The 13,051-nt window shown below is 37.2% G+C and overlaps 1 protein-coding gene across 2 annotated transcripts in view; it reads right to left on the bottom strand.

Annotated features, from left to right (window-relative positions):
• Nucleotides 1–13,051, bottom strand: part of TXLNG (taxilin gamma) — a 53,737-nt gene that overhangs the window by 26,473 nt on the left and 14,213 nt on the right. For both annotated transcript variants that reach the window (XM_081276345.1, XM_081276344.1), the window contains one exon: nucleotides 3,297–3,603. In XM_081276345.1, coding sequence (XP_081132471.1) covers nucleotides 3,297–3,603 — 307 coding nt within the window. The remainder of the gene's footprint in view (nucleotides 1–3,296; nucleotides 3,604–13,051) is intronic.

The following is a 13,051-nucleotide window of genomic DNA, read 5'->3' as shown; positions in this document are numbered from 1 at the left end:
CAATTGCCCAGCAAGCACGATACACTGGGTTTAAACCGTGGTACCAACAAAAAAGAAAGAAAAGAAAAGAAAAGAAAAGAAAGAAAAGCTATTTTTAAATTCTGGATTAGCAGGCTACCATCCACACCCCAAATTTCTTCACTCACTCATTAACACTGCTATTTCTAAGAACACTTGTTGAAAATTCCCTTGCCTACCACTGATGTCCAAGTTAAGACAAAGGGCAAATTACAAAGGGCACAGAATATTTTTAAAAGCTTCCTCCTAACCAAGTACAACTACAGAAACAAGTTCAAAGGGAGTTTCAGTTGGTACTATGCCTTGTCTATCCAAAATGTATACAATCACTGGTGACCCATATTTTTTCCTGTGAGCAATTAAATAACTTATCTTTTAGTGATGTACTAAGCATATTCCTTGTGTTAGCCAAGGTCAGTACAAATAAAAGCACAAGATAGCTCTTCCCTTGGGACAAAGAGCTTAACAAGAGTATTTTAAGGACTTTGGCAGGGAGAGGCAGTTAGCTGAGACAGGAGGGGACAAGTGGTGTCTCAGAAGAGATCAGGCATGTTCAGGGTAGTATGGACACAGAAAAATGGTGCTTCAAGATAAGTGATAACATATTATTTCTCAAGCTGAGTGGTAGGTACCATTTTTATTTTTTTAATGTTTATTTTTACATGTAATATATTTCATTAAAATATATATCTTAGGGCCAGGGTTGTGGCTCAGTGGTAGAGCGCTTGCCTAGCATGTATGAAGCACCAGGTTCAATCCCCGGCACCACATTAGAAAAATAAACAAAGTTTAAAATATATATATATATATCTTAAAATGACTTTGGTGCCATGCACAGTGGGGCACGCCTATAATCCCAGCAATTCCAGAGGCTGAGGAAGGAGGTTCATAATAAGGCCAGCCTCAGCAATGTAGTGAGACCCTGTCTTCAAACAAAAAATGGGCTGGGGATGTAGATCAGCAGTACACATTCATGGGTTCGATCCCCAGGACTGAGAAAGAAAGAACAAACAAACTAACTTTGGCATCTAGTATGGAGGAAAAGCAGGCCGATTTCAAGAAAGAATACTTCTGGGCTGAGGTATACATCAGTGGTATAGCACTGAACCACCATGCAGAAGTCCAGGTTTAATCCTCAGCATCACAAAAAAATAAATAAATAAAGGGAAAGGAGGAGTTGGGGTTGTGGCTCAGAAGTAGAGTGCGTGAGGTGCTGGGTTCGATCCTCAGCACCACATAAAAATAAAATAAAGGTATTGTGTCCACTTACAACTAAAAAATAAATGTAAAAAAAAAAAAAAAAAGAACGAATGAAAGGAAAAGGAAAAAAAGAATATTTTTCAGACCAGGGGTGCTGGCAAGGGCTTCTGATCCCAGCTAATCAGGAAGATGAGGTGGGAGGATTCCCTGAGCCCACTGAGGCAATAAAACATGACTATTGAGTATGATCAGAAATAATCATAATGTCACTTATACTATTATGAAGAATTGAAAATTCCATCTTTTTTAGATAAGTTGCATACCATAAAGTTCATTTTGTTTATTTATTTATTTATTTTTAGAGATGAGATCTGTAAAGTTCCAGGCTAGCCTTGAACTCCCAGGCTTAAGCGATCCTCCTGCCTCAGCCTCCAGATTAGCTGGGACTACAGGCTCTTGCCACAGTGCCCAGGTACAATTCACTTTTTAGGTGTACAATTTAGTATATTCACAAGGTTGTATAACCATCTCCACTATCTTAACTCCAGAACACTTTCATTACCTTAAAAAGAAACTTACACCTATTAGCAGTCACTCCTCATTCTTCTATCCTCCCCAGCTCTGGCAATCACAAATCTATTTCCCTGTCTCCATGGATTTGTCAATTCTGGACATTACATATAAAATGGAGTTACACAATTGTGGATTTTTTTGTGTGTCTGACTTACTTCACTTTACAAAATGTTTTTAAGTTCATTTGTGTAGTATGATGTATCAATGCTTCGTTCATTTTTATGGCTGAGTAATATTCCATAATGCAGACAGACCACATTTTGTTTATCTGTTTATTATTCGATATTTATTATTTATATATTTATTATTCCCACTTCTTGGCTGTTATGAATAATGCTGCTCTGAACATTTGTATAAAAGCTTGTATGCACGTTTTCAGTCCTCTTGGCTACATATCTAGATGCAGAATTGCTTGGTTATGATTACATTATCTGGAACTCTTACATGCTTTTACACATGTAATTAGGGCTATCAATTTAAGAAATTATGTCTTGTTTGTAAGGAATTAAAATTATTTTCATATTCCTGCCAGACAAAGTGGCACAAGCCTGTAATCCCAGCAACTCGGGAGTCTGAGGTAGGAGGATTCCAAGTTCAAGGCAAGACTTAGCAACTTAGCAAGACCCTTTGAGACTCTGTCTCAAAATAAAAAAATAAAAAAGGACAAGGGATATAGGTCAGAGGCAAAGTACTCCTGGGTTCAAACAACAAGAATAACTGAGGGACAACCAATAAGACTAAAATAAAATAGGTTTTCAAATTTCCTTCATGAGATTTAGCCTGTCACATTCTTGATCTAAACTGCAAGCTACATAGCAAAGGAGAGAAAATATACCCTGAAAGCTAGTCGACCCGCTTTCTGAACTACAGATAACATTATGTTGTCTCTTGAGTTTTGTTCCTTATCTTTAAAGAAACTGGTCAAATAAATACATATTTTTGGTCAGACTACATTAAAGATGTAACAAGTCATATACCACTTCAGTCAAGGTGGCCCCTAATTTTTTCAAGAAAACTCTTTTTTGTTGTTGTTGTTGTAGATGGACACAATACCTTCATTTTATTTATTTATTTTTATGTGGTACTGAGGATGGAACCCAGTGCCTCACATGTGCTAGGCCAGCACTCTACCACCAAGCTACAACTGCAGCCCCAAAAAGTGAACTCTTGATTTTTTTTAATATTTTTTTTAGTTGTAGTTGGACACAATACCTTTATTTATTTATTTTTATGTGGTGCTGAGGATCAAACTTGCTCATGCTAGGTGAGCACCACAACCCCAGCCCGAACTCTTTTGATTTTTTTAGAGAGAAATAACTACGCTTCCTCCTCTGCTATTTTTGCCTCCTAAACATAACTGCAGCAGACATGCAGACTGACCTCACCAGTAGGTATATTAGCTAAACACCTCCAAACAGGTCAAGTTCATGGCCACTGTGCTGCAGAAAATATGAGTAAAATGAGCAGTATGTGAAAATGTGCAACCACTGAGCAGAGATTATTACCTAAGGTTTTTTCTTTGTTCCTGGTGCACTCTGAATCTTGCTGACCATCAGGGGGATCTGTTCGAGCTTCTCGTCCAGGAATTTCCTCTCTTGACTCCTGGGCCCGGTAGGCTGAGCTCACCAAATTCCTGTTCTTTGTTATAAAATCACTGCTACCTTCATCCTCTTCCAGTGAATGCTTGTTACTTGTGCCACCACATTTGGAGTCTTGATGTTGAAGAATATCATTTGATTGAGAGTTACACAACATATCAGCTTTCACCCCTAGCCCACAAATTCCAGTTTCTTCCATTGTGCTAATTTCAAACTAGAGGAAAGTGGACGGAGAAGAAAACAGATGGAAAAAGTTAAATTAAATGCAATCCATATTTATAACCAATGACAGATACACCATAGCTTGACAGCTTTTTTTTCTTAGTGGTTTGTAAAATCAAAGTAAATAAGCACTTTCTAAGTTTCACTGAGATAAATTACAAGTTAAAAAAGGCCAGTTGTGGTGATACATAACTGTTATCCCAATGACTCAGGAGACTGAGACAGAAGAATCACAAGTTCAAGGCCAACCTTAGCAACTTAATGAGACCCTCAGTAACATGGTGAGACTCTGCTTCAAAATAAAAAAATAAAAAAGACTGGGCTAGGGTTGTGACTCAGTGCTAAGAGCGCTTGCCTAGAATGTGTGAGGCACTGGGATTGATTCTCAGCACTGCATATAAATAAATAAATAAAAATAAAGGTTCATCGGGCTGGGGTTGTAGCTCAGTGGTACAGTGCTTGCCTTGCATGCATGAGGCCCTGGGTTTAATCCTCAGCAGCATATAAAAAAAAATAAAAATAAAGATATTGTGTCCATCTACAACTAAAATAAAAATATTTTTTAAAAAATTAAGGCTCATCCATAACTAAAAAATATTTTTTTTAAAAAAGGACTGAGGATGTATTTCAGTAGTTAAGAGTCCCTGGGCTCAATCCTGAATATAAAAAAAATATTTAAAAAGGGATGGGGGTGTATAGCTAAGTGATAAAGTGCATGTGTAGCATGTCTTGGTTTGGATCCCTGAACCCAGATTAAATTAAACAAAATAATAAAGTTAAAACAAATCACACAACTAAGTTGTACCAAAAGAGGTTTAAAAAATACCATTTGGTTATAAATCTTTAGTTATTTCACTATAAAAAGTCATTTAAAAATAACCAGAACACCTTAACAGAAGTGAAATTGTCTCCAAGTCAATGAACATTAATTATTCTGGTCTTATCCTTAAGACAGGATGGCAGAGATAACTAGCTAACTATCCACCAAAAGCTAGCTCCTATACCATCCTCTGGAGCTGCCACTGTGGGACACATACCAGCCACTCACTTTCTAGATGGGGCTCCCGTGTGAAGCTCTCACTGAGAGAATGTGAACAAAGGTAATGACTGTCACTTCTGCAACCAGACTTTCATTCTCAAAAGCACATATTCTTTCTCTACCATCCCTCCTTCCCTTCTCTGGATGAATGCAGGTCTCCAACATGGTACAGGATGGCAAAGCCAAAAAATGAAAGCAGTGTGGACCCCTAAATCCCACACAGGAAAGTCAACCTCCCTGCAAAGAAAACCCACAACTGGACTAATAGGTGAACAAGTAATAAACTTCTCTCATGTTAAGCCATAGGAAAAAAACTGGTGGTGGTGGGGGGGGGGGTGCCAGGGATTGAACCCAGGGGCCCACAACCACTAAGCCACATTGCCAGCCTTTTTGGAGACAGATTCTCGCTAGGTTGCTTAGGACTCCACATTGCTGAGGCTGGCTTTGAACTTGTGATCCTCCTGCCTCAGCCTCCTGAGTTGCTGGGATTACAGTTGTGCACCACTGTGCCTGGCCAGCCATAGAATTTTTGAGGCTGGTTGGGTGTGGTGGTGTGCACCTATAATCCTAGTTACTTGCAAGAGTAAGGCAGGAGGACTGCAAATTCAAAGACAGCCTAGGCAACTTAGTGAGACCCTGTCTTAAAATTAAAAAAAAAAAAAAAAGGAGCTTAGGTGTAGTAGTACTGGCACACACCTGTATTCCCAGCAGCTCAAGAGGCTGAGACAGAAAAATCACAAGTTCAAGACTAACCTCAGCAACTTAGCCAGGCCATAAGCCGCTTAGTGAGATCCTGTCTCAAAACAAAAAGGGCTGGGGATGTGACTCAGTGGTAGAGTACACTGGGTTTAAACCCCACTATTTGGGATTAAAAACTGAAAGAAGGAAAAAATTTTAGGGGGTATTTCAATCCTCTTTCCCTGCCCTAAATAATACATACACATAATATGTTAAGATATCTTTATTCCAGGGATTTTTTTCCTCTTTGAATCAGTTATTTTACCTTATTCTCTATTCTATCATATTGTCAACACTATTGGTTTATGTAGGCTTTCCCACTTGTTAGCACTCCTTGGTCATGTGATGTGACACAAATGTAAATTTGGTACATTTTAATACCACTGAAGTAGTTGGTATCTAATATCCATCTCTTGCCAAAGCTGGACAAAAGTTCTTTTTTTTTTTTTTTTTTTTAAGAGAGAGTGAGAGAGGAGAGTGAGAGAGGGGGGGGGGGGAGAGGGAGAGAGAGAGAATTTTTTTAATATTTATTTTTTTTAGTTCTCGGCGGACACAACATCTTCGTTGGTATGTGGTGCTGAGGATCAAACCTGGGCCGCACGCATGCCAGGCAAGCGTGCTACCGCTTGAGCCACATCCCCAGCCCAAGGACAAAAGTTATTTTCAACAATTAATGAGGGACTGGGGGGGATATAACTCAGCTGGTAGAGTGCTTGCCTCACATGCACAAGGCCATGGGTTCAATGCCCAGCATCACAAATAAACAAAAATTAATGAGCTGGACTGGTGGTACACACCTGTAATCCAGCAGCTTAGGAGGTTGAGGCAGGAGGATCATGAGTTCGAGTTCAAAGCCAGCCTCAGCAATGGCGAGGTGCTAAGCAACTCGGTGAAACTGTGTCTAAGTAAAATACAAAATAGGGCTGGGGGTGTGGCTCAGTGGTTGAGTGCCCCTGACTTCAATCCCCGGTACCAAAAATAATAATAGTAATAATAATAATAATAATAATAGCAGCAGAGATTTGTTATTTCAAGCTGTAACATATCCAATTGAAGAACTAAAAATAATTTAAAGTATTAGAGTAGGAGGGGATAGAAAGAAGGGAGGGGTCAAAGAAACTAAAACCTTAACTTTCTTAGTTTGATGAATCAAGTTCTATGCTTTTGGAAGAACAAACTGGCACCGTCAACTGAAAAACTCTTAGGCAATATGAATACCTTCTAACCTATTTAACTTTACTCCCAGGATTCTACCCAAGTGTGTACATACGTGTGCCCAAAGGCCAACAATATTTAAAGCAACACTATTCATAATGGCCCTAAGATGGAACCAACCCAAATTTCTATCAACAGAAAATGGATAAATTGCAATACATTTACACTATCCAGCAATGAGAATGAGATTCAGTAACACATGAGTCTCACAGACCTAAACTTGTGAGAAAGGTAACAGAAGAGTATGTTCTACAGAAAGCCACTTACATATAAAAATAGGCAGGGCCTTCTGGGTGCTTGGTAATATTCTATTTCTTTTTCTTTTCTTTTTTTTAAGTTATCAATGGACCTTTATTTACTTATATGTGGTGCTGAGAATCGAACCCAGTGCCTCACACATGCTAGGCAAGCACTCCTCCACTGAACTACAACCCTGGCCCCCAATATTCGATTTCTTGATCTAGAGAGGAAACACACATATTCAGCTACTCACATTATGAAAACTTATTAAGAAGCCCAAATATTTTTGATTTGTATGTTTTTCTGAATGTATGAATTGCAATTTACACACTAGTCAAGAGTACTACTGCCTATTTTTTAACTGGGTTGTTATTTTGCTAGTGAGTTGTGAGAGTTCTTTATGTTACTAGTCTCTTATCAGACACATGGTTGGCAAATATTTTTTCCCATTACTGATTTTCCATCCCCTCAGAGAAAAGGCACGATATATACGCCTATCTCAAAATGCCTTAAGATTTAATTAAAAGCTACTCTTGATATCAGATTAAAGGTATATAAAGTTAGTTACTATTATCATATGAAGAATAAATACAGTTTTAAAAGATTTGAGAAAGACCCAAATGATATAACTCAAAATTATACCTGGTGGCATTTAGCATAAATAAGAATATAAGGGGTTGGGGTTATACCTCAGCAGTAGAGCACTTGCCTCACACATGTGAGGCACTGGCTTTGATCCTCAGCACCATACAAAAAATAAATTAAATAAATAAAGATATTGTGTCCATCTTTAAAAAAGGATATTAATCTGAACAGTGCACCAACATCACATTTCATGTTTTCTTTCTAACTTAATGTCACCATTTCCTGTTTATACTTAATATTTCTTACTGTTTAGTTTTTCCAGACATTCCTTCTACCTCTGAACCCCTAACACACATGTTATAGAAAACACCACTATTATTATTCTATCATTAACGCAAACAGTATTCTTTCCCATGCAACTAATTTTGATGCAGTAGTATTGTGTGGTATTTTTTACATTTGCTAATGAAAGCCTTTGGCTCTATAAAAAAATCTTTGTTTTTGAATGAGCCCAATTCTAGCTGGGCTTGATTCAAACCATAATGTACAAATATGTTTGAAATAGCAGGCCCCACCCAGGCATGGTGGTGCACACCTGTAATCATAGCAACTGTGAAGGCTGAGGCAGAAGAATCACAAGTTCAAGGCCAGCCTGGAAAACACACAAGACTGTGTCTCAAAATAAAAAAATAAAAAAGACAGGGAAAGTGGTTCAGTGGTAAAGGACACTTCAGTTCAATTCCTAGTAGCAAGAAAGAAGGAACGAAGGAACGAAGGAACGAAGGAACGAAGAAGGAAGGAAGGAAGGAAGGAAGGAAGGAAGGAAGGAAGGAAGGAAGGAAGGAAGGAAGGAAGGGAGGGGCTCCAATTTTTCTAATGCAAGGACTATTCATTTTTAATCTACTTGAGACCCTGTCCTGGGCTATTGGATATGAAGCAAATTTTTACGCCAAAAACTTCATTAAATGTATTTAAATTAGAAATGATTTCTCAGCCCTCATCTCTTCAGAGAATTCTGTGTCATATGGCCAATAAAATTTCCTACTTTGTCCTCCCTCTCCAATATGCATTCTATATGCCTTTTCTTCAGGACAATCTCATATGGACAACAACAGTAGCAGCTAACGTTTGCGCAGCAAATACCACATACAGACAACCACTGTAAGCTTTTTCCTACATTAGCTAACGTAATTCTCAACGCCATGAAGTAGGTACTATTATGATCTCCACTTCACAAATAAACTACGGCAACATAAAGTGTACGGCCAAAGGTCACACTAAATTGTAGGGCAAAGATCTGAACCCTCACAATTTAAGCTTCCAAGTTCACACTCCTAACCACAACAGTCTACTGCTTCATAACCACCCTTTGTCTACTTCTGTATAAACATCCTTGCCCTGGCCCAGCCATCTTATCAAAGTCTATTTAATAATAGGGAAAGATGCTTCCAAAATATGCATATAAGAATAAACACAATAGTATGTGTAATATATTTTATACACATACACAAGAAAAATGTTGGAAGGAAATATATCTAGATAATAATGGTTATCTTAAAATGGTATAATTTTATAGGTGGTACTTCCTTTTGTTTTGCTATATTTTCTAGTTTTATTACAATTAATTTTTATTATGCCTACAATAAAAAAATCCAAAAAGAAAATTACTTGCACTAATAACAAGCCACTTGAAAAGCACCATAGAACATATCATGTGTACATTTTATTGACAGTTCTAAGCATGTGGATAAAAATTAACCTTTTTCTCCTAGTACTGAGGACTGAACCCAGGGCCTCATGTATCCTAGGCCTCATATATCCTAGGCTTCATGTATCCTACCACTGATATATACCTGCAGTCCTTCTTATTTTTTATTTTGAGACAGGATCTCTAAGTTGCCCATGCTGCCGCCTTCCAACTTGTGTTCCTTCTGCTTCAGCTTCCCCAATGGCTGGGATTACAGGCATATGCCACTGTGTTCGGCTCTGAAATTAACTTTTTATTATCATAAATTGATACCCAAATGCAATAAAGAATGGTAAGACCTACAACCTCCCCCAAATATGCAAAGGATATAAAGCAAGAATTCATAAAAATTAAACACAAACAACTTATAAACATGCCAAATTTTTCTCAAAGTAAGAGAAATATCATTTTTCATACACCAAAAAAACTTGGGACAGTGTAGGCGAGGGTGTGGGACTCTCAAGCATTCCTGGTGGAAGGAAAAGTTGGCTTAATCACTTAAGGAGTCCAATAGGGGAGGGACTGTCTGGGAAAAGGCACAAGGGAATGTTCTATGTTCTACAAGGCAACATTGGGTAACATCTTTATAGTGGTATAGGTTACAGAACTCCATGTATTTGTAAACCTCAGCATTCATACACTTAAAATGCTTCTGGGTGAAGGGACAGACAGATGGATAACTGAAAAAGTACAGTAAAACATCAATGGTAGGGCTGGGGATGTGGCTCAAGCGGTAGTGTGCTCGCCTGGCATGCGTGCGGCGCTGGGTTCAATCCTCAGCACCACATACAAATAAAGATGTTGTGTCTGCCAAAAACTAAAAAATAAATATTAAAAAATTCTCTCTCTCTCTCTCAAAAAAAAAAAACATCAATGGTAGAATCTGGGTGGTGGCAAAATGGATAATTACTATGAAATTCTTTCAACTTTGCTGTCTGTCTGAAATTTTTTCATAATAATATGTTGTGGGAAAATCATCAAGTCACATATGCTTTGACAAAATAAATTCACTTCTTATCAATTTTTCCTACAGATTAGCCAGTATACTTGTAAAAGGATATAAGGATATATATGCAGCATTATTTGTGGTAGCAAAAAATCAGAAGTACCCTAAATGTCAATTAATAATGGACTCAATGAGTAAATTGTGGTATATCCACCCAATGGAGTACTACAGCATCTGTTAAAAAAGAATGAAGCACTTGCGTAATTACTGGTGTGTAAGGACAGGATGAAAAGGAAAAAAGAAAAGTACCATAGGCACCATATGCCATGATTTTTGGGGTAGGTGCTGATGGTGAAGCTGTATGAATTTATGAGCAAAGAAGCACACAGAATCTCTTGCAGCATACAAAGAGAAACATACTACTGGAGAGAAACTAAATGGGTGGTGGCCAGGAGCGGGAAGGACTTTCACAACATGCCTGACTTTACCTTTTAAGTTAGGTAATACAGGTTACCTTTACAAGAGCTTTTAAATTTTATTTACTTATTGTGTGGTACTGGGGATTAAATCCAGAATCTTGAACACACCTGGTAAGCAATTCTGCCACAGAGCTGCATCCCCAGACCCTTAAAAAATTATTTTATATTTTATTTATTCATTTATTTATTTTTATTTTGAGACAGGGTCTTGTCAAGTTGCTAAGGAAGACTTGCCATCCTCCTGCCTCAGTCTCCCGAGTAGCTGGGATTATGGGCAAGCAATGCCACAGTCCCCGGCCAGTTTGGATTTATTATAGAAACCTTTTGTAGACAAAATCATGAAATAGAACTATCAATTTTTTGTTTGTCAAGTCTGTACTTGTCAGTAGCAGAAGTTTTAAAAACACTAGAGAAAGACACCATTGCATTGTGTTTACTAGAGCCTTCAACACATCCACAGCCCAGCTTCTACCTCTGGTCAAAGGATACATTTCACAATCTTCCTTCCACTCTCTCAATACTTGGAGGTAAAATGACTCACTATCTTACCAAGAAATGCCTTCAAAATGGGTAGCCACTAGTTTATCAACAATAAATTGTAGGAGCAAAGAGGAACTATCATGGAAACTTTTGCAAATAAACATAAAGAAGTATTCTATTCCTAGACTACTTATAATATCTTCTCAAAACTAAGATTGCATGGAAATAAAAAGACTACAGGAGACAGGTGTGGTGGCGCATGAATGTAATCCCAGCAGCTTGGGAAGCTGATGCTGGAGGATTGCAAGTTCAAGGCCAACCTCAGCAATTTAGCAATGCTCTAAGCAACTTAGCAAGACCCTGTATCAAAATAAAAAAATAAATAAATACATAAAAAGGGCTGGAAATGTGGGTTTAATCCCAGGTACCAACAAAAAAAAAAAAACTTGGAAAATGAAAGAAATGAAAGTCCAAAGTCTAACAGATCACTAATGCAGTTACAAAATAAATCTAAGAAATGAAATGTCTAAAAATATATGGCATGCTATATATACCAGTATACATTTAGAAAAAAATTGGGGAATTACTGTAGAATTTTTAGCAGTGATTAACTCTGGGAGATTTAAGGAGGCAAGACAGGCCTAATTTTGGGGTAGGAATGTCTTTAAATAATTTGAAGTAATTATTTAAAGGATTGAGGGGCTTTTTTTAAATTTGTGTTTTAGGATAAACTAAATTATCTCTAAAAACTCCTCCAACCCTGTTTCAAGTAATTTACCATAACAGCTGTTAACAACTAACTGGGAAAGTAAAGACAAGAACATATGTGCAACCATATTTGCATGCCTGTTGGGGGCCAGAGAAGGCAGAACCAGACCAGGAAATAGTGAAAGATACCAAAAATACCCTATAATCCTCAGGTCTTATTATTGTTTTTTTTTAATATTTTTTAGTTGTCAATGGACCTTTATTCAATTAATTTATTTATTTATATGTGGTGCTGAGAATTGAACCCAATGTCTCACACATGCTGAGTGCTCTACCACTGAGCCACAACCCCAGCCCTTATTACTATTATTTTTAATATAAACCTCCCCCCAAACTCTTCCAGAACATTGAAAGTTTTATAAACAATCCTATTAAGAAAATTACATTCTCATGTACTTAAATTAGAAAAATGTCTAGCTTTATATGTCATTTAGAAGTTTATATAATAAAGCTATTTTAATCTTACAAAGAATTATTCTAGACAGCAAAGTTTTCCCCACAGTTAATACTTTATCAAACATTAATCTCAAAATCTTTTTTAACCATTTTAGATCAAAGTCTTTAAAATGCTTATTATGCATCCTTAAATAGTAGACTATTTTACTGTTAGGACAAAGGAATAAAATGAAATTAAAGGGTTTTTATTTTTAACAGATAAAATGATACATTACTGTAAAGTAACATATAATTAGATTCTGGTGTACATGTTTCTACAATATGCCTATATTCTTTAAGATAAATTCTTCATGTCTTAAAATATGAACTCCCAAAGGTGAGATCTTATTTATTCTCAGTCATGAAATACTTGTCTGAGACATCCTAATTATATAGCACTGTTTTCAAAAGCAGACCTCACAGACCCATTCATGGGAATTTTCTACATCGAAAATGGTGACATTTCAAATTTGTATAGGAAATGATTTGCAGTATCTACTAAAGCATAGGAGAGAGGAAAAAATGGTACCCTATCTGTCTCACCCCTCCAAAATGTATCAAGATTGAAACATGAAAATGAAAATCACAAAGAACTAGAAGTAATACTAAATAGACAGGCATGGTGGTACACACTGATAATTCCAGCTACTCAGGAGGCTGAGGCAGAAGGAAACATCCCAAGGTCGAGGGCAGTCTCAGCAACTTAGTGAGGCTCTCCCCTGTCTCAAAATTAAAAATAAAAAGGGCTAGGGATGTCACTCAGTAGTA

Source organism: Spermophilus citellus (assembly GCF_964194105.1).
Source record: "Spermophilus citellus genome assembly, chromosome: X".
Lineage (NCBI taxonomy): Eukaryota > Metazoa > Chordata > Mammalia > Rodentia > Sciuridae > Spermophilus > Spermophilus citellus.
Note: the sequence above shows the minus strand (reverse complement) of the source record. Positions and strands in the feature narration are given on the sequence as shown.